At 49.2% G+C, this 18,480-nt stretch overlaps 2 protein-coding genes and 1 long non-coding RNA gene across 9 annotated transcripts; all 3 read right to left on the bottom strand.

Moving 5' to 3' along the window:
- Positions 1 to 2,301: 2,301 nt before the first annotated feature.
- On the bottom strand, positions 2,302 to 5,094 carry LOC113583953. 3 transcript variants are annotated; one of them, XR_003411366.2, is made up of 5 exons: positions 4,644 to 4,683; positions 3,767 to 3,793; positions 3,631 to 3,667; positions 3,218 to 3,279; positions 2,302 to 2,500 (listed from the first exon to the last, which is right to left on the bottom strand). It is a non-coding gene; the product is annotated as an uncharacterized LOC113583953 (long non-coding RNA). The 3 variants fall into 3 exon arrangements; XR_003411364.2 differs by lacking the exon at positions 3,767 to 3,793 and having other exon boundaries at positions 4,644 to 5,094; XR_003411365.2 differs by having other exon boundaries at positions 3,631 to 3,793; positions 4,644 to 4,692.
- Positions 5,095 to 5,177: 83 nt separating this feature from the next.
- mrps2 (mitochondrial ribosomal protein S2) lies at positions 5,178 to 8,594 on the bottom strand. Its single transcript, XM_027020609.2, has 4 exons — positions 8,511 to 8,594; positions 8,128 to 8,247; positions 6,341 to 6,470; positions 5,178 to 6,004 (listed from the first exon to the last, which is right to left on the bottom strand). The coding sequence occupies exons 1-4, from the start codon at positions 8,533 to 8,535 to the stop codon at positions 5,482 to 5,484; spliced, it is 798 nt and encodes a 265-aa protein (XP_026876410.2). The 5' UTR covers positions 8,536 to 8,594; the 3' UTR covers positions 5,178 to 5,481.
- Positions 8,595 to 9,075: 481 nt separating this feature from the next.
- ppp1r26 (protein phosphatase 1, regulatory subunit 26) lies at positions 9,076 to 17,408 on the bottom strand. Of its 5 annotated transcripts, none has more exons than XM_035521633.1 (4): positions 17,264 to 17,408; positions 12,720 to 15,902; positions 10,096 to 10,195; positions 9,076 to 9,364 (listed from the first exon to the last, which is right to left on the bottom strand). In XM_035521633.1, exons 2-4 carry the CDS (start codon positions 15,836 to 15,838, stop codon positions 9,302 to 9,304), a joined length of 3,282 nt encoding a protein of 1,093 aa, XP_035377526.1. In that variant the 5' UTR covers positions 15,839 to 15,902; positions 17,264 to 17,408; the 3' UTR covers positions 9,076 to 9,301. The 5 variants fall into 5 exon arrangements, with proteins under 5 accessions (XP_035377526.1, XP_035377525.1, XP_035377529.1 ...); XM_035521632.1 differs by having other exon boundaries at positions 17,277 to 17,408; XM_035521636.1 differs by having other exon boundaries at positions 10,096 to 10,192; positions 17,277 to 17,408.
- Positions 17,409 to 18,480: the final 1,072 nt, after the last annotated feature.

Genomic DNA, 18,480 nt, shown 5'->3' with positions numbered 1-18,480 from the left:
ATGTCATGTCACATTAAGTAGAAAATGACAAAGCCTTGTAGAATTGTGTTTTTCAACAAGACACCTTTCACTATTTATGGCCTTGTAGACACAATGAGATATATGTGGCAAGGAAAATGGTCACCATTAAAGGTGATTTTTTTATCGTTACTTTAATCGACCCTTATCCCTACAGCACCTTTAAAGGTGTTTTTTCCTCAGGTTTCTTTAATTGAGCCTTTCCCTATAGCACCTTTAAAGGTTTTTTTTCCCCTCATGTTACTGTGAACCTTTTCCCTATAGCACCTTTAAAGGTTTTTTTTCCCTCATGTTACTGTGAACCTTTTCCCTATAGCACCTTTAAAGGTGTTTTTTTTTTTCCTCTCATGTTACTTTAATTCAGCCTTTTCCCTATGGCACAGTTAAAGGTGGTTTTATTTACCCCTCACATTACATTAATTCAGCCTTTTCGATCTCCCTGCACTAGACTCTGCTCCTTTAGCTCTGATCACGGCAATTGAGCCCCAGCCCCGAACGACCTACGCTGCTGCTCGTCAGAACTCATCGCATTGTCAGGACCAGACCGTCCACTCTTCAGGCCTGTGGGGATGTACGTTTTTCTGGGAAGACCCGGGGCACTGTGTTCTGAAGCCTAATCCCACCCCCCGGGGTGGGTGAGCTAGCCTTCGGCTCAGCCGAAGGCCGGTACGTGTTGTAGTGCAGTGAAATTTCTAGCAGGCGACGCTCAAGACTTTATATTCAACGGGTCGCGCACACGCCACAAAGCTCAGCTGTGCTGCAGGACACTGCAGTGTATCTCCACTGTGACAAACCATATCAAGACACCAGACGTATTTAGAGCCTCACACTTTATTTTCCACTGTCAGACTGCAGGGGTGGACCCAGTGACCCACGGCCTGTACATACAGTACAACTTACAATACAACTTCTACAAACCTTTTCTCAATGGCCAAACTGGCTTCTCTTAAGCTGTTATCCTTGTATAAAAGTAAAATACACTGCCTGGCCAAAAGGTCACACCCCTAATATTTCGTTGGACCGCCTTTAGCTTTGATTACTGCACGCATTCGCTGTGGCATCGTTTCCACAAGCTTCTGCAATGTCACATTTATTTCTGTCCAGAGTTACATTCATTTTTCCCCCCAAGATCTTGTATTGATGGGAGATTGGGACCACTGCACAAAGTCTTCTCCAGCACATCCCAAAGATTCTCATTGGGGTTCAGGTCTGGACTCTGTGGTGGCCAATCCATGTGTGAAAATGATGTCTCATACTCCCTGAACCACTCTTTCACAATTTGAGCCTGATGAATCCTGGCATTGTCATCAGGGAAGAAAAAAAAACCATTGATGGAATAACCTGGTCATTCAGTATATTCTGGTAGTCAGCTGACCTCATTCTTTGGGCACATAATGTTGCTGAACCTAGACCTGACCAACTGCAGCAACCCCAGATCATAGCACTGCCCCCACAGGCTTGTACGGTAGGCACTAGGCACAATGGGTGCATCACTTCAGCCGCCTCTCTTACCCTGATTCGCCCATCACTCTGGAACCTGGTAAATCTGGACTCATCAGACCACATAACCTTCCATTGCTCCAGAGTCCAATCTTTATGCTCCCAAGCAAATTGAAGCCATTTTTTCTAGTTAGCCTCACTGACAAATGGTTTTCTTAAGGCTACACAGCTGTTTAGTCCCAATCCCTTGAGTTCCCTTTGCATTGTGCGTGTGGAAATGCTCTTAATTTTACTATTAAACATATCCCTGAGTTCTGCTGTTGCTTTTCTAGGATTTGATTTCACCACGTTTAAGTGACCACCGATCACGATCATTCAAGATTTTTTTCCGACCACATTCCTTCCTCGAAGATGATGTTTCTCCACTGTCCTTCCACTTTTTAATAATGCGTTGGGCAGTTCTTAACCCGATTTTAGTAGTTCCAGCAATCTTAGATATTTTCTCTGCTTGATGCATGCCAATAATTAGACCCTTTTGAAGCAGATTAACATCTTTTCCATGACCACAGGATGTGTCTTTCCACATGGTTGTTTAACAAATGAGAAGCTACTCACTGCATCAATTAGGGGTAAATAACTTGTTGCCAGCTGAAACACAATCACCCATGCAGTAATTATCCAATGGGAGGCTCTTACCCATTTGCTTAGTTAAATCCACGTGGTGACCTTTTTGTTGACCAGGCAGTGTATATCTGAATTTGAAATAATCCAAAAAAAACTCAAACCCCATTGTACTTTGTGGTTGTCTCTTAATTGCTAACATCCGATACTGGCACTGTTGTACTATTGTCTGCAACCAAGCTGATATGACTGCTAGTGCTTTCACAATAGTCCTCTCCAGCTGTACCATCGTCCAAGCTCAGGGAAGGAATCTGAGGCCAGTTTGTTCTCCGGAGTGCCGAAAAGCGCCTGCTGCCTGCACAGTCGCACGGCCCGCCTCTTTTCTCCGACTGTGTGCTGGCAGATGATGACTCCCTGTGCTCTGTGGGGTCACACAGAACAAAGACATGTTCTCTGAGATGGTCATTCCCATAATGACAAATCCACCAAAACAACCACCACCACCACCACCTGAGTTAGTCAGTGCGTTCATATGTGGCGACCTTACAGCAGGAGAAGACGACACCCCGAAAGGGCAAGCTGAAATGCAGCGGAGACCGGGAAGACAGGAGAAGACATCGCTTGACCGGTTGCCATAGAGATGGGTCAGCATAGTTCTCAGACTGAGCTAAGGCACATGGCCTGCGCATGTATTACCAAACAAGCCACGTCGGTCAAGCAGACCACCCCCCCGGTCACCTGCAGGCAGAAGCCGGCAGAGCGGAAGTTCCACTCGACACAGGCCGCCATAAATGTAGCCCAATCTTGATTGCAGACTGTCAGAGAGCTGAACAGTCAGGTCATAGTTCACACGAGAGGACCAAGTCGCACTGGTTCAGGCAGGTACCGCCGGCTCTGAGACTACAGACCAATGTCAACAGCTGTGCTGACCTCCACGCCCTCACCCACATGCAGTCACATGACTCCTCCATGTCAGATCTGTCACTCAACCTGTGCGCCACTGCATCGTGGGTACAGAATGTAGTTGGTGCACCCTCTTGGTTTTCTGCTCTCTCATGACACAGAAGCGACACGTGTGGTTGAACTAAAACGCCTCGAAGAGCAAGTGTGGGTGCATGTGTATGCATGTCTTACCTACCATGATCAGTATGCACGTATCCATGGCCCAATGCCACCAAACTCTCGGCTTACGTTTGTGTCCTGTTAGTCAGAGATGACAAAAACTAGATTTGTACACACATCCACGTGTATTTCAGTGCGCAATGGAGGTCTGAAAACAGGTTTCTACTTGATAGTTCGGACAGATGGACACATGTGGCAGGGTTTATTTGGCCCAGTTCCATAACCCTGGACCTCTGTGTGCATGGAGGCAGGGTCGATCACGAGCCAGTTTCTCTCCGCCCGCCTACAGCACAACTGCGGCATATGTGCTGCAGTTACGTCTCATCGGGCGACACCACAATTACACCCACCGAATCAAGCAACATCTATAAAGGGGATGCATTTATTACAGAGTGTCTAAGTGGTGTTAGCTGGGTTCGTCTAACGTACCTTTGGCGAAGACCAAAGCTCACATTCAGAGCAGCGTCTGGAAAAGCACAGAAAGGCTTTTTTAAACAGGTGTCTACACAGGCCCTTATCGGCGGAGAAGAATTTGGGCAGAATGAGCCACTCCAGTTCATTATACCATGATGACCGTGTGACTGGTTGACAGCTTCCCAATCATAGTTTAAGTCCAACCAGGCCCAACAAAAAGAAACAAATATGAGTTTACATGATAAATAAATACTGTTTCATTAAACTGCATTTTTCTCAACACATATCTGATTGCAGGTAAGGGTAGCAATCATCTATGTGAAATAATATAACTGTGTTCAAAGTTGTTGTTTATTTTCAAGTCAAGCGACCATAACGCACCGCTGTGGTGACACACAACTGTTGCTGTTGTAACAACGCGGTTAATCTACGGAAGGTGATTTAAAACCAACTGAAACATTTTCAAATATAATTTTGACTACATGATTTATATCAGATTATGGGGATTGACATCGGTATCGTAATACCAGCATTGTTGTTTTGTTTTGTTTTTCTTGGTGTTGAAAAGAAAAACAGTGGTTTTGAGGTTATGCGTAAAGTAGCTATCAAATTGCTTTGACTTGTTTGACTCCGTCATTTTTATGATGAATAGGTACAGGGGTACATAATGTAGCTCTTAATAAATTGTCTACTAAAGAAAATGTCTCCATAACGTAGCAATGGCCTAAACATGCAACAGTTCAGCAACACGTGGCCTGCAAAATGTGCAACAGCATTTCGTGTCATAAACCCTTAAAACCCATAAAAATATAATTTCTCATATTAGCCGTCATTCAAAATAAAACAAGTTTATGATGACGCATATGACGGCAATTTGTAAATGTTCAATAGATGACAGTAGCTCCGACTGATAAAATCGCACAACCTCTACACGATCTAAAAATAACACAGCCTGGCATATTTGACCCATATATAATATGATTTTAGTTCAAATTAAGTCGCTAGTGATGAATTATTTGTTTACTAACCTCGGCGTCTTCCTCAATCACAGAACAAGACGGAGACTAGGCATATGACTACGGAAGCCTTCACGTCCAAACTAGATTCATTTACTCAACGCGTCTTGCAAAGACAACAGCCGATCACAATGGGATTTTGTTTTCGTTCTTTCTCCCTCATACACACACACAAATGCGAATTTTTTTTTTAATTGAAATAAGAAAAACAAAAACAGTCAGCAAATTATTAGTATCCACTTATTATATGCTTCTCTTCCATCTATCAAGATCGCTTCTTTCCATGTCGGTGAGCTCTCATCTTAATTTGTAATAAAAAACAGATAGGATACAATATATAATCTATGTCCAATAAAATACATAGATTGTATATTTCATTTATTAATGGGAACAAGTGGACTCATTCACAGTACTAGAGTTCACATGGTCCTCTCAGCCTTCTTGAGTATGTGGGGGGGGGGGGGGGGGGGGGGGGGGGGGGGGGGGGGGGGGGGGGGGGGGGGGGGGGGGGGGGGGGGGGGGGGGGGGGGGGGGGGGGGGGGGGGGGGGGGTAAATTCCAGACTAATTCCAGATAACTTCAGATAAAACGTTAAGAATGTCCGATAGGGGTTAGGTAAGAGGCATCCCAGTTTGACAATTCTCACTTTGGCCCGACGATCTTGTGTTCCTAAAGGCTGACTAGATGCAGGTTGCTGAGGGTGGGGTTTAAAGATAACAGCCTGTGACGCACCTCTTCCCAGTCCAGGAGAGTCCACTCACCATACAGTTAGGGAACCCTGATCTACACCATCATCTTCCTGTTTCCCACGTGTGCACACATACTCTCGCACACACACTCTCACACTCCCCTTATATACCCTTCAGCAACTCCATCTGTTTCCTCTTGTCCTTCGCCCTGTTAATCGCCATCTTGAACAGCCAGCAGTACAGCTCCATGGCGACGGGTGTGTCATCGTTGCCTGGCACTGGGTACGTGATGAGGCTAGGGTTGCAGTTGGAGTCCACGATGCCCACCGTGGGGATGTTCATTTTGGCGGCGTCACGGACGGCCACGTGCGTCTGGAAGACGTTGTTGAGCGTGGAGAGGAAGACGATCAGGTCTGGCAGGCGCACTCCCGCGCCGTACTGTATGGGGGCGTTGGTGAGCAGGCCTCCCTGCCAGTAGCGCGTGTGCGCGTACTCGCCGCAGTCGTGCGCCGTCCTCTCCACCAGGTGCGAGGACTGCCGCTGGCGGCTCACGAAGAGCACGAGGCCGCCACGGTAGGCCACGTGCGCCGTGAAGTTGAGCGCCCTCTGCAGGTGCTCCGCCGTCTGCTCCAGGTCAATGATGTCGACGCCCAGGCGGCAGCCGAACAGGTACGGCTCCATCAGCCTGGGCAGAGACAGAGAGAGAGAGAGAGAGAGAGAGACAGAGACAGAGACAGAGAGAGAGACAGAGAGAGAGAGAGAGAGAGAGAGAGAGAGAGAGAGAGAGAGAGAGAGAGAGAGACAGAGACAGAGACAGAGAGAAAGAGAGAGAGAGACAGAGACAGAGAGAGAGAGACAGAGAGAGAGACAGAGACAGAGAGAGAGAGAGAGAGAGAGAGACAGAGACAAAGAGAGAGAGATACAGAGAGAGAGATACAGAGAGAGAGAGACAGTATTCCACCATATAAAGTTTTGACTTCCTTTTACCTCCAAATTGATGCAGCAGGTGTGGTTGACCCACCTGTGTCTGCAGCCTTTCTTGTGTCCCATGTGCACCCGGGCCTCAAACAGGTCCTTTAGAGTGAAGAGCTCGGACAGGCAGAAGTAGTCCGGCTGGGTCAGCGGAGCGTGGAGGATCTTCTCATTCACACCTGCACGCCAGCACACAACAGGTGGAGAAGACCTACTAGACACCACCACCGTATAATCTAAGATCCTATGCTAATCACAAATATTCCAACGTGGCAGTGGACTTTTGAAAAACAACTGATACGCCAGAGCGGTCAGAACCATGTATAGACTTCTTGGAAATAGAACCAAATTCCTCTGCTATGTGCTGATCACAATGAGAGAACGTACTGAAAGGACTTGTCTACTACAATTAGTGCCATTCTGGCCGATGATCTAGCTGGTCTGGAACCAACGCACCTGTGACAGAAAGGGTGGTGCCCTGTCATCACCATGTATCGTTGTTTACTCGCTTTTCAACCATTTCTGACTAAAAGCATGAGAAACGTGACAAAAACAGCAGTAATGGATCACTGGTGGTCTTGAAAAGATGGAAAAACTTGATTCTGACCAGCTGGATATTCCTTCAAAGAAAGAAGCACATTGGCAAGAGAAGAGCGTGTTCTGCCGTGTCCTCTTTGATGTTTTTGACTTCTGTTTCTGGATCAGGCAACACCCACATGCAGATATGTAATCAGTGGGCTCGTAAACCAGTGGAAACGCAGGTCTGTTGAGGGGAACCAGAACCAGCGATGGTACAGGCACATTGTTGTTGGAAATGTGGCATCAGCAATGACTATTAGGTTCACCTACTATACAGTATGATTCCCATACATCACAGTCAATTTATGTACCCTGATGTCAGTCTGACAACCATTCTGTGTCCATTGTAAGATGACAACCTTTACTGACCTCTCAGACACCTGCTTTGACCAAAGGGATATATAATTTTAATTATTATTTATAATCATTTTATATGCAATAAGCGAGTTTGGTTTATGCAAACACTGATTTTATTTTTAGATTTACATATTTCTCCCCCTCCCCTTCAAGATCGGGTCCTCTACCAGAGTCCTGTACTCTTGTGAAGATCTCAGATGTTGTTCCTGGGATCTGCTGGAGCCATTCTACCAGGGACACAGCCCTAGTGCACCAATCATCATGGGGCCTACAGTTGAGCCCCTGGCTTTTGGTGTTCCTTGTTTCTGATCTTGCAATCTCCTGGGACTGCAGCACCCATCACTACAGCTCTCTACTTCTGTTTGTCAAAGACTACTATTTCTGGACAGTTATCCATGACCATTTTGTCTGTCTGTATCTGGAAGTCACAAGGGATCTTAGCTTAGCTTGGTCGTTCTCCACCACGTTCAGGGGTGTATCCCACTTTGACCTGGAAACTTCCAGCCCGTACTCAGCACAGATGTTTCACACGTCTGCAGGACACTTGGTAATGGCGTTCCATGCATGTTCTGCCTGCTAGCATTATGCATCCTGCTGGTTTTGTCTCAGGGGCATCTTTGCACAGCCTGCATGGTGTGGTAGATCCCAGCCTCTATTGATCTCGTATTCACAGGCTGTGCCTTGATTAGTGCCTCTGTGCTGTCTTTCAACCCAGCTTTTTGTAGGATTTTTCCATATCAGCCATTTCCACTATTTGCAGTTTCAAGGGTTTATCCTCACACATATACACGGGTGTGTGTTTGTGTGTATATGGCAGATACAAACAATTTGCAATTACCTGTCGTAGACATACGTTTAGTAGTAGCCTACTACAACTTTTAAGTGAGGAGGCCTCCCTACCTGCATCTCTGCTTTGCTGAGTCGCCACAGGGTTGGCCGCTACCGCCGAGCTAGCGCACGGCCGGCTGTAGCAGGGAAGCGCCGACCCAACCCAGCGTGCACTCCGGAGGCTGTACATCGCTAATAAATGAGTGTGTACAACAGAGGTAGCGTGAAGTGGCATAACCAACTTACAGACACAAATAGAGCAGAGAAGACCAAAGGGCTTGCCACCGGTAGCACGATTTGCCTAGCAAAATGCATTTGTATCCGACAAGGGTAGTTCATTGATCCATCATCACGGAATTTAAATGATATACTAAGTATTTTTTGCTGAATGCGACAACCTGTAAAATCATAAGTTATGGATACCACTTTTAAATATATATATATTTGCACTTCACCTTTCGTTCGTATCCCCGCAGCCATGCTTTGTTTCCTCACGTCCCCTCCCACTGAAGGTCAAACCATTAGCCTTCTGGGTAGAGATGTTTCAGGACGACGTGCAGTCTTAGACCTAACTCAGTATGTACAACATTTTGGACTACAAGTACCACAAACTGCCAACGAGTCAAACAGAAAACTTTATTGATCAACGTTAACAACAAATGATTCATTTGCCCCGTTGACTACATTTGTGGTACGATACGATATTTAACAATAATGAAAACAACAAAAATTAATTAGCTTCATATCAGGGCATATTAACAATGCAAACGTTATAAATTGTAAACGAAAATATGTCTTAACGCTCAAGAGGCTACTGGGGCTATATAACATTTTTAAAGTAACATTTTAATTCAAACATCATAACAAAACCAACCAAAAAATAAATCACAAAAGACAGTCACCAAACATTACAACTACCAATCTCAAACTCAAAACATTTGCAATTCCCCCCCCCCCCCCCCCCCCCCCCCCCCCCCCCCCCCCCCCCCCCCCCCCCCCCCCCCCCCCCCCCCCCCCCCCCCCCCCCAAAGTATAATTAAATGTAAAACAGAACCTTCCTGCTCATCTTTCTTCCTCCTGATAAAGAGATGAACCAGTGTATGGTATTTTATAAAGTGGTGGCCCATAAAGCTTCTCACTTTAAAAGACTCTTAAACCTCCACCTCACAGGAGCAGCGCCAGCAGCCAGATTCCACCAGGTCTGTCAGGTAGCTGCTCTGTGTGACCTCTGATGTTCAGGTTGTATTCACTTGGGAATTCTGACCACAAACTGCAGCTTTCGCTTGACTCCTTTCAGTATCCTTTGGCCCTGTGGAACATACACACATAGGCAGCCTCAAAACAGTGCCCCGCCACTGAAAAGAGCACGCACACTTAAGAGTTTGCTGCTTCAGCCCACCAGTTCCAAGCCCCAGACATTTTGGTCTCAAATATATCTCTCAATTACTTACATAAAATGAAGGGTATCTTGTAAGGTTGTCAGTCAGTTATGGCTTGAGGAACTTATGGCTAGTCAGTGCTGATGGAGAAAATTATGTTTGCCTTTGTCTATGTAAAATAGGGGTGCACCTGCATCTTTTTTTGTTTTGTCCTGTTCCTTTGGTCCTCATAAGAAGCAAGAGGCTTTCCTCCTGGTCACGAATTTTGTTAAAGATTGAAATCTTGCTTTAGGACATAATTCAGGTCTTTTTGAGAAAGACCCTCGCACTCACTGATGACTATCACACCTCTGTTTTGTTTTTTTTTGAGTGAACATGTGCAGACTGTAGCCCCACTTGCTTGTGTGATTTTTCAGCTACACTTCACCCTGTTCACAACAGACAGGCTGGGGACTCTAACTGTACACCTAGGTGGTGTTTTTAGTAAGGTGGGTAGAAGCCATCGAATTTCAGAATGTAAACAGCAGCTCAGTATGTGAATGTATCTGAGACTGCAGCCTGGCCAACCACCACTAGAGGGCTACTTCATCCCTAACTGGAAGATGGTGAGACTTATTAGGGTTGGTATTTGGTGTTTCATTTAGAATGTGCATGTGTGTACCTGTTGAATGTGTCTGAATTTGAGTCTTCTTTGCTCTGTATCCAGGGCAATATAGGGACTGAGCAGCTCACCTGGATCAATACAGGTGGACAAAGACCTGCTGGAGTCACACACACACACACACACACACACAGTTATAGTACTGGGGTTACTGTTGGGGAAGCTTAATGGGTAAAATTACACTTAACCCAGGTTAACCATACAATTGCACTCAGTTCCAGCTAACCTTATTAAAAATAGAAGCTAGTCCCCATTTAACTGGAGTTATGCTTACTATTTCTGCTATAACTACTAACACATCATCAAAAACATGTTCATACTGTTTCGCAGTCTCTCGCAGACACACACATGAGCATTCAGGTACTGTAAGCAGTTTATGCATAACCAGGAATGCTACGAACCTCAAGATGGCCAAAACCGTATCACGCATTACAGAGGGCAAAGTGGCATTAAAAAGGGTACCTTTCACTCTATACACACACACACACACAAGCAGAATACACAAGCAGGTGTTTGAAAGTTGTTTAATACACTTTTTAAGATACTGTTGGAGTATCTGGCCTTTCAGTTAAAGAAGCTTCCTTTCTCCTGCAAAACAGTTCAAATGTGCCACGAGTCAGCACAAGGCCTTTCCTCCTCCGGGTATTTACACCCAAATAAATAACCCAACTTCTCACGCAGAAAGATGCACCCACACGACCAGCCAAACAGTGAAGGCAGACAGTGAATCTGGTGCAAGCGTATGAGTGTGTGTGTGAGTGAGAGAGAGAGAGAGAGAGAGAGAGAGAGAGAGAGAGAGAGAGAGAGAGAGAGAGAGAGAGAGAGAGAGAGAGAGAGAGAGAGAGAGAGAGAGAGAGAGAGAGAGAGAGAGAGAGAGGAGTGTGAGCATGTGTGTGTGTGTGAAGTGAGAAAAAGCGAGGCAAATTTATAACCAGCGGAAATGCGAGAAAGGGAAAAAAAAAAAAATAAAAAATAAAAAAACGAAGCCTGTCCGTTTTTCATTTTACGTGCTGGTAAACATTTTTATGACTTTAAGTGTATCAGAAAAAAAAAACAACAAAAAAAACCAAACAAACATATATACACAACTTGGGAATGACAGTATGTACAACACAAAGAATATTTAATAAACACAAGAAGAGAAGCACGGTAGGGAAATCAAAAGACACACTCAAGTGCACTGCCCCAGTCGCTCTCAGGTGTGCTGCTCCAGCTCCAGTGATAAAATGTGACAAAATCTCGTCTGGGTTGGTGAAAACGCATACCCAGAGAGATGGTAACAGAATAAAAACGTTGAAAAAGATTTCCCCCGAACCCATTTCAGAGCTGAGCAGCGCCCCACCAGAACCAACAGAGCTCAACGTAGCACCTCGTTCACCGAGCTTGGCGACATTTTTAATGCGAGGGCTCGCTCAAAGCCCTGTACACGTGTTGAGCTTCACGGAGGTGCTGAGGTAGGATCTGTAGAGGCATGTACCAGTTCTCAGGAGTCTTTATGGATACCTTAAGAAACACCTTATTGAGCCGAACGGGACGTGTCGATGGAGCGAACGTGGCAGCGTGCGCCGAGACACGGCTCGGCTCAGCGACCGCCGTCCCACGGCTACGCCGCCCCAGCGTCCGGGCCGCGTCAGGGTGCGTCCACCACCGCAGGCCTGTCGCGTACGGAGCGGGGCCAGTTATACCCGTCGGTCTCGTACGAGCGCACACAAGCTTCGGCCGACTTCAACCTGCGGGGAAGATCTGAAACATCAGGTGGCTGGCGGTGGTGGTGGTGATGATGATGCGCGTGTGCATGCACACAGGAGTGTTTCGGTTCTCTGCTAAAGATACTTACTCACCAAAATAACTACTCTCAGTTCCTGAAAAGTCAGAAGTGTGTACGATCATTATCTCTGCTTTAAACAGCCCACGCTCTGTGACGGACAGAGCTTGATTCTGAGGGGAGCGGGGTCCAAACTAAAGGAAGGAGGCAGAATCATGCTTCTGAGAACACTTAACTCCCAAATCTTCTGAAAGAGCACTGCTCAGTTCTCTCTTTTCAATGCCAACGTCTGACGTTTACCACAAAACGAATGAAAGAGAGAAGGTACCGAAAATGAGGGAAAAAAAACCCACCAACCAACCAAACAAACAAAAACAGAGCGTTTGGAGTTCATTCAGAGCTTTTGCACCCAATGAGAAAACAGAGCAGAAAGTAATAACAAAAGGCCAATAACAATGACATCACAAGTGCATTTAAATATATTCAGAAATGTACAAACATATATAAAGTAGAACACTTAAGTCCTACACCATCCCTTAGACCCATAACATACAAAAAACCGCAACAACAATGTGACAGGAGAGAATGCTGTGTGTGTGTGTAGACTGCAGCATGTAAGCTTAAAGTGGCACACCCTGTCGCAGCGAGGGCTCGTTCAGAGAAATGTCCCCTGCCTGGCCAACAGGGAGCCGAAGCTTCTGCACGCTCTCCTGTCCGGATGTCCCTGAACCGAACACGCTGCTCGTGGGAGGAGAGGTCTAATGCTGTCAGATTAGAGCAGGGGACAGAGACAGACAGAGACAGAGAGAGAGACAGAGAGAGAGAGAGAGAGAGAGAGAGAGATCTAGTCTGTACTCACTGGCTGGACGGCTGCTGTATCTTATCTGTCCTCTGCTGCGCTGATCTCCTCTCCTCACCTGACTCTACATCTGTCTCATCTACGCACTTCTGCTCCTGATCTGACTCCGCCCCTCGCCCCTCCCCCCGCTCCTTCTCCCACTCCTCCTGTCCGTTTCGAAGCTGCAGCGGGTGGGTCCTGCGAGCCGGGGGCGGGATGCCGGCGGCCTGGTCCCGTCGCAGGCGCACCACGCCGGCCCCCAGGCGAGGTTGGGAGAGAGCGGGTGGCAGCGGCACACACGACAGGTGGGAGAGGTTGGTGGGCAGGTGTGGGAACCGGAGACCGGCACTGGAGGGCAAGTGTCGAGCGGTGGACGGCGGGTGAGGGGAACTGGGGAGGAGGCGTGGCATCTGGTCCCACTGTTCTCTCTTTATCCGACTGTACAGGTAGAGAGAATCGGTCCTGCTCTCGAGGGTTGCCGACGGCAATCGATCGCCGCCCGCAGCTGTGTACACGTGGGAGGGGGCACCGAGAGAGGGTCTGGCGGTCGGGGGTGGCGAGGGGCACACGACGCTGATCACCTCTCTCAGAGGGATTCGGTTCCGGTTCTGAAGGCTACTCGGCAAGTCCGCGACCTCTAGGGGAGCAGACGGGCTGTCCCGGATGTCCCCCATGCTGCAGTTCTCGGGCTTCATCAGAAAGAGGTTCTGATGCTGGGCCTCCTTCTGACCTGGCTCCGCTGCTGCTCCAACTCTCGGTGCTTCCGGCACCGGCAGCCCCTCCTTCCCGGCGTCCGCGCCGCTCCCCCTCACCTCCTCCAGGGTCCCCGCCGCGCAGCCGGAGCTGGGAGCCTGGCCCCCGCCGGCCTCTGCGTGCCCGGGCGTGACCCACGTCTGCTGCTCCTCCACCTTCACACCCCTCTCCGTGACCTCCTTGCCGTCGGCGGCCACCGCCGGTGCGCCCGAGCCCTTGGCTTTTTCGGCCAGGAACTTGCGGATCTCCTGCTCGATGCTGTCATCGCTGTCCACCGAGCTGCTTTCCGCCGCCGCAGGAGGCTGGTGGGCGGCTTCCGACTTTGCCTGCTCCGCCTCTGCGCCCTGCGCGGGGGCTCTGGGCTTTTTGGCGGCCCGCTGGGGCTTCAGACCTCTGGCTTTGGCGCCTCTGTCGCGTCCAGTCGGATTCGCTGGCTCTCTGTCGGGTTTGCCGGGTTTGGATGGCGGGACGCTCTTCTGCTCCGCGGCCGGTTTGGGTTTCTTTGAGGTCTCGGGAGTCTCCGTGCCCTTGGCACTTCTCCGCGCCTTAAACTTCACATCCCTTGCCTTCTTTTTCACCTTCCGCTTGGTCTTGAGCAAGTCTTTAATCGCTGCGTCGAGGTCTTCGTCACTGTCCAGCGAGCTGCTCTTGTCGCTGCTGTGATTTCGCTCCGAGCCGGCGAGCGTCCTCGGAGTGTTTGGTGGGCTGGCCGGACCACAGCCAGACCCTTTCTCCTTGTTGACGGATCCGGGAGAGTTTTGCTTGGGCTTGAAGTGCTTCACTGCGATTGGACTATGCGTGCGTGATGTCTCCGTGGACGACGAATCCTGGCCTATAGGATTGGGCTGAGGCTCCTCCTTAAACACGTAACGAGCGGTTTCTCTTCTTTCGCCCCTACCATTTTCCTCTTTGTGCTTTCTCTTCCGAGACAGCGACAGCCTCAGCATTTTGCTCCGATCCTCCTCGCCCTTCTTCTTCAGTGGTGCTCTTGCAGCCGCGGGGGTCCCGGCGCAGGCGGGGGGTCCTGTCGCCAGCATCGGCAGCTGCTCGTGCATCTTGGCCTTGAGCTCCAGAAACTTCTGGATCTCCTGCTCGATGCCATCCTCGCTGTCCACGGAGCTGTCATCGCTCCTCCCAGCCCCCTGCGGCGGGTGGCAAGCGAGGAAGTGGGCCGGGGTCCCCGCCGGGCCGCTCGGGTCGGGCTGGAACGCAGCGGGCATGACGGTCTTGGAGATGTCCAGGATGGCTTCGGCGCACATCAGCTCCGCCGTGGTGTTGATGGAGAGGGCGGGGCGCGCCTGCAGCTCGGCCCGCGGATCCTCGGCTCCGTCTCTTCCTCCGCTACCAGCATCGAGAGGGTGGCTCGCGGCCGAACCTACGGGGGAGGCGTGCGTTACCTCTCTCTCCGCGGCCGCGCTCTTTTTAACGGTCTTCTTTTTGGGCAGTTTTCTAAACTGCTGGACGGCGGCGGGACCCGCGGGGGGTGCGGACACCTTGCCGCGCGGCTTCGGGAGGAGCCTGCGGCTCTTTTCCTTCCGTTTTTCCCGCTGGTAGTGCCAGATGGCCTCCTCGATGCCGTCGTCGCTGCTGGAGTCCGGCGCCTCCTTGGGGCGTCGCGGGCCCTCGTGGTGGTCCCTCTGCTCCTGCTGGAACCTCTGGATGGCCTCCTCGATGCCGTCGTCGCTGCTGGAGTCCGGCACCTCCTCCTCTTTGATTCTCAGCGGAGGCAGCATTTGGTCTGAGGAGGGCTTCGCGGGGAAGGCCCTCTGAACAGGGTTCTCTTTGCTTGGCCTCTTCTTTATCTTCGAGGCCGCTAACGGCTGGTCGGCTCTCGAACCCTTCTGGACGTGGTTGCTAGCAGTCAGCACTTTGGCAGGGACGGATTGCGCTACCTCCTTCGAGGGGTCCGGAATTCCGGGGTCCATTCGCTGGACTTTGGGGCCCCGGACGGGGCTGGTTGGCGCATCGACGTTTCGCTTGTGGTCCACCTTTTCTTTCAGGTACTCTTGGATGGCCTCTTCGATCCCTCGGTCCACGGAATCGTCGCTGTCCGAGCTGCGGCTCGCCTCCAGCTCGGCGGCCTGGAGCTTACCGCCGTCCGCCTCCGGCCGACGGGGGCTCGCCGGTGCCTCTGGGCAGCAGGGCTTGACCCTGCGGCCAGCGCTCCTGGGCAGGTCGAGGCTGACCCGGGGGCCGTCGCTCATGTCTGACGACTGAGTGCTCCGGAGGCTGTCGATGATCATCTGGACCTTGTGGGGGATGGGAGTTCCGCCAGCCGAGTCACTGTCCGAAGTACTCTCATTGAAGCAGAGCGGTAGGCTGAAGCTCTTAGCGGGCCTCCATTCCGAGTGAACTGCCACCACCGGAGGAACCGTCTTCAGGAACATTCTAGAACGTTAAGAGTAGGGCAAAGGGGACGGGGGCATGGGGTGCCTCCTACCTCCTCACATTCTGAAAAGAGAGATCGAGGACAAGATTGTGTCAGTTAAACCCATCAGTGCGACGCATTCGTTTTTTAGGATGTCAGGGTTTACGGGTACTAGGAAACGTTACAATAACTGGACACATCTTAAAGTGTTTAGTTAACTTTTACTCTCATAGGTGAAGTTTCTTAATATGCTAATTCATGGAGAGTTCATTTAATTTTCATTAAAAAGTATTAATTCATGCTGTTCCATCATGCAAAAAAAAAGAAAGGGGGGGGGCGGGAAAAAAAAATCACCATCAACAGTCAACCGTGACGACTGCTACAAATAAATACCGATGCGTCAGGTTATGCTAGGCGCTTCATTAAAACGCATGTCGAGACACCTAACATTTGCGAACTTTGTAACGTCAAACTCGGACCACAAAGAGGTCAATCTAAAGGCGTAAACTCGGACGGCCGTGACATAACATCCATTAGCGACGCCGTCCTAACGCGCACCGAGCCGGCAGGTGTGTCGGTCACATGCCGCGTGATGCTCAACCCGCCAATCTGTTTGTTTTGAATCCAGAATCAGTGGCTGCAATTTACTCCCCACTCAGTGTAACGACAACGGGTGCGAAGGTCTAGCACGAAGATAAAAGGTGACCGTAGGTCACAAATGATATGTGACACTCAAAAAATATATGTCAAAAATAATAATAATGTCGATTGACAGAGTTACGACGGGTTGATAAAATTCGCCTGTTAAACGACATGACACTGCTCACGCATCCGTCGATACTCCTTTAGCATCCGCAGCTGTCGCCTTCGGCCACGATCAACATCCCGTACGTTAAATATCCTTCGACAGCTACTTAACAAAGTACTTTCATATTACAGTCTAAGCAATAGGCGTAGCAAATCCATCGAAGTACGGCGCACGGTGTTGTGTTATAAGCGCAGCCCTTCTTTGTTTAATCCCCGTTTCGCGTCCTCCAGACCCCCGAGCCTGCACCGGGGGAACCGCGGCATCCCCGCATCCCGCTAGCGGCCGACGCCTCGCCGGTGCCCGGGGAGCGGAGCTAAGACACACCGCAGAGGAGCGAGCTTCCGTCGCTGGCCGCCCACCGAATCGCTGGACTGTTTACGTCCCTGTAACGAAAGCGTCCAGCCAGTAAAAGTTCCGGCGGTTCACGTACGATTTGTAACATGAAAAAAGGGACCGAAATCTGGCCGAAGACGCGGACGGAAGACGCGAAGTTGTCCCGAGATCCTCGCGCCCGTCTCGAGACCGAACACTCGCGGGCCTCGCTACCTCGAGCCGGTGATCTTTCTGGAGAGAAACCCCTTTGTAGCGCGCCTCCGAGGCTACCAAACTACACGCTTAACGTACGAAGTGACTTACGAACGCCACACACCTGCCTGGAGGCTGATGAAACGGCGACAGTGCTGTGCTGTATTCTAGTTTCGAAGACCTGCTTGCAATTATTCTTTAAAAAATTTTTTTAGTGTCCACACGGCACGGGCGCGCGCCCAAGCTGCACGTTCTCGTTTACCCCTGCCTTCCTACTTACCTTGGATAGCTCACTTAAAGCTGCAGTGCCGAATAAAACGAGCGTACGGTCATGGACAAAAATGCCGCAAATACGTTTTAGCAGGTGATTCGTATTATTAATACGCACTTAAAACAATGGTTTATACTTATTACTAAATAGCATATAAGAGTATCACCTTGAAATTAAATAAATACCCCTCAGGCGGTGTATAACATTTGTGTAGCTCGGTTGGTGAGTGCTTTTTGAATCGAATAACGAAGTTTAAGTCTTGTGTGAAAAACCAGATTTAGCTGGTGCATACATATATATATATATATATATATATATATATATATATATATATATATATATATATATATATATATATATATATATATCTTACTGAAAGTCTACATTAACTACACTAGACCAGGATAACAATACACATTTATTGAGATTCTGATTTGACTGGTAATGGGTGGGAAACACTTTTGAATTCAGAGAGAGAGAGAGAGAGAGAAGGAAATACATAAATATCAGTAGTACGTTGCTGCTTTCCGTTATGTGACTGGAAGTGATGTATAGTGTTAATTCCAATGCCACGGTGTTCGTACTCGAATGCCTGTATTTCAGAGAGAAGCCCGATGGCGAGTAAGTCACTGATTGGTGCATAGACTTGTGATTCTCTGAGGCTAGAGCCCAGGGTGACAGCATGCTCTCGGGACAGCTGCTGGGATCGATCTTCACTCTAGCAGCGAGCAAAAACTCCAGGGCGAAGAATAATGTCAACGTGGAAAAAGAATCAGTACGAGATCTCCATGTGATTCTCGTGGATACCTCATTCTGTCTGCCAGCCTCCACAGGTAGACTGTCGTGTTGCGCATAACACTTGTGCTCCGTACACTGCTCACTTGTGAGGCACCCAAGCCAACATCCTTCCTGCTATATTTCCTCTTCAACGGTGCACCCTGCTGGTAATGTGGTAGATTGCAACCCACAGACGGTGAATTACGATGTGAAGCGCCGGTTGCCAGGCTCGGTGCGCCATGTAATCTATTTCACACAGCGGCTCTCAGAAAACAGGGCT

This window comes from Electrophorus electricus, chromosome 22, assembly GCF_013358815.1.
Source record: "Electrophorus electricus isolate fEleEle1 chromosome 22, fEleEle1.pri, whole genome shotgun sequence".
Lineage (NCBI taxonomy): Eukaryota > Metazoa > Chordata > Actinopteri > Gymnotiformes > Gymnotidae > Electrophorus > Electrophorus electricus.
This window is presented reverse-complemented; position numbering and strand designations above follow the sequence as displayed.

Coding starts and splice junctions, on each gene's coding strand:
- mrps2 (XM_027020609.2), bottom strand. CDS start 8,535: ATGGCTGCGGGGATACGAACGAAAG. Junction 8,248..8,510: donor TGCGGGGATACGAACGAAAG/GTGAAGTGCAAA, acceptor CTCATTTATTAG/CGATGTACAGCCTCCGGAGT. Junction 6,471..8,127: donor TCAGCAAAGCAGAGATGCAG/GTAGGGAGGCCT, acceptor GCTGGCGTGCAG/GTGTGAATGAGAAGATCCTC.
- ppp1r26 (XM_035521633.1), bottom strand. CDS start 15,838: ATGTTCCTGAAGACGGTTCCTCCGGTGGTGGCAGTTCACTCGGAATGG. Junction 10,196..12,719: donor ATACAGCAGCCGTCCAGCCA/GTGAGTACAGAC, acceptor GTGTGACTCCAG/CAGGTCTTTGTCCACCTGTA. Junction 9,365..10,095: donor AATTCAGACACATTCAACAG/GTACACACATGC, acceptor TATGTTCCACAG/GGCCAAAGGATACTGAAAGG.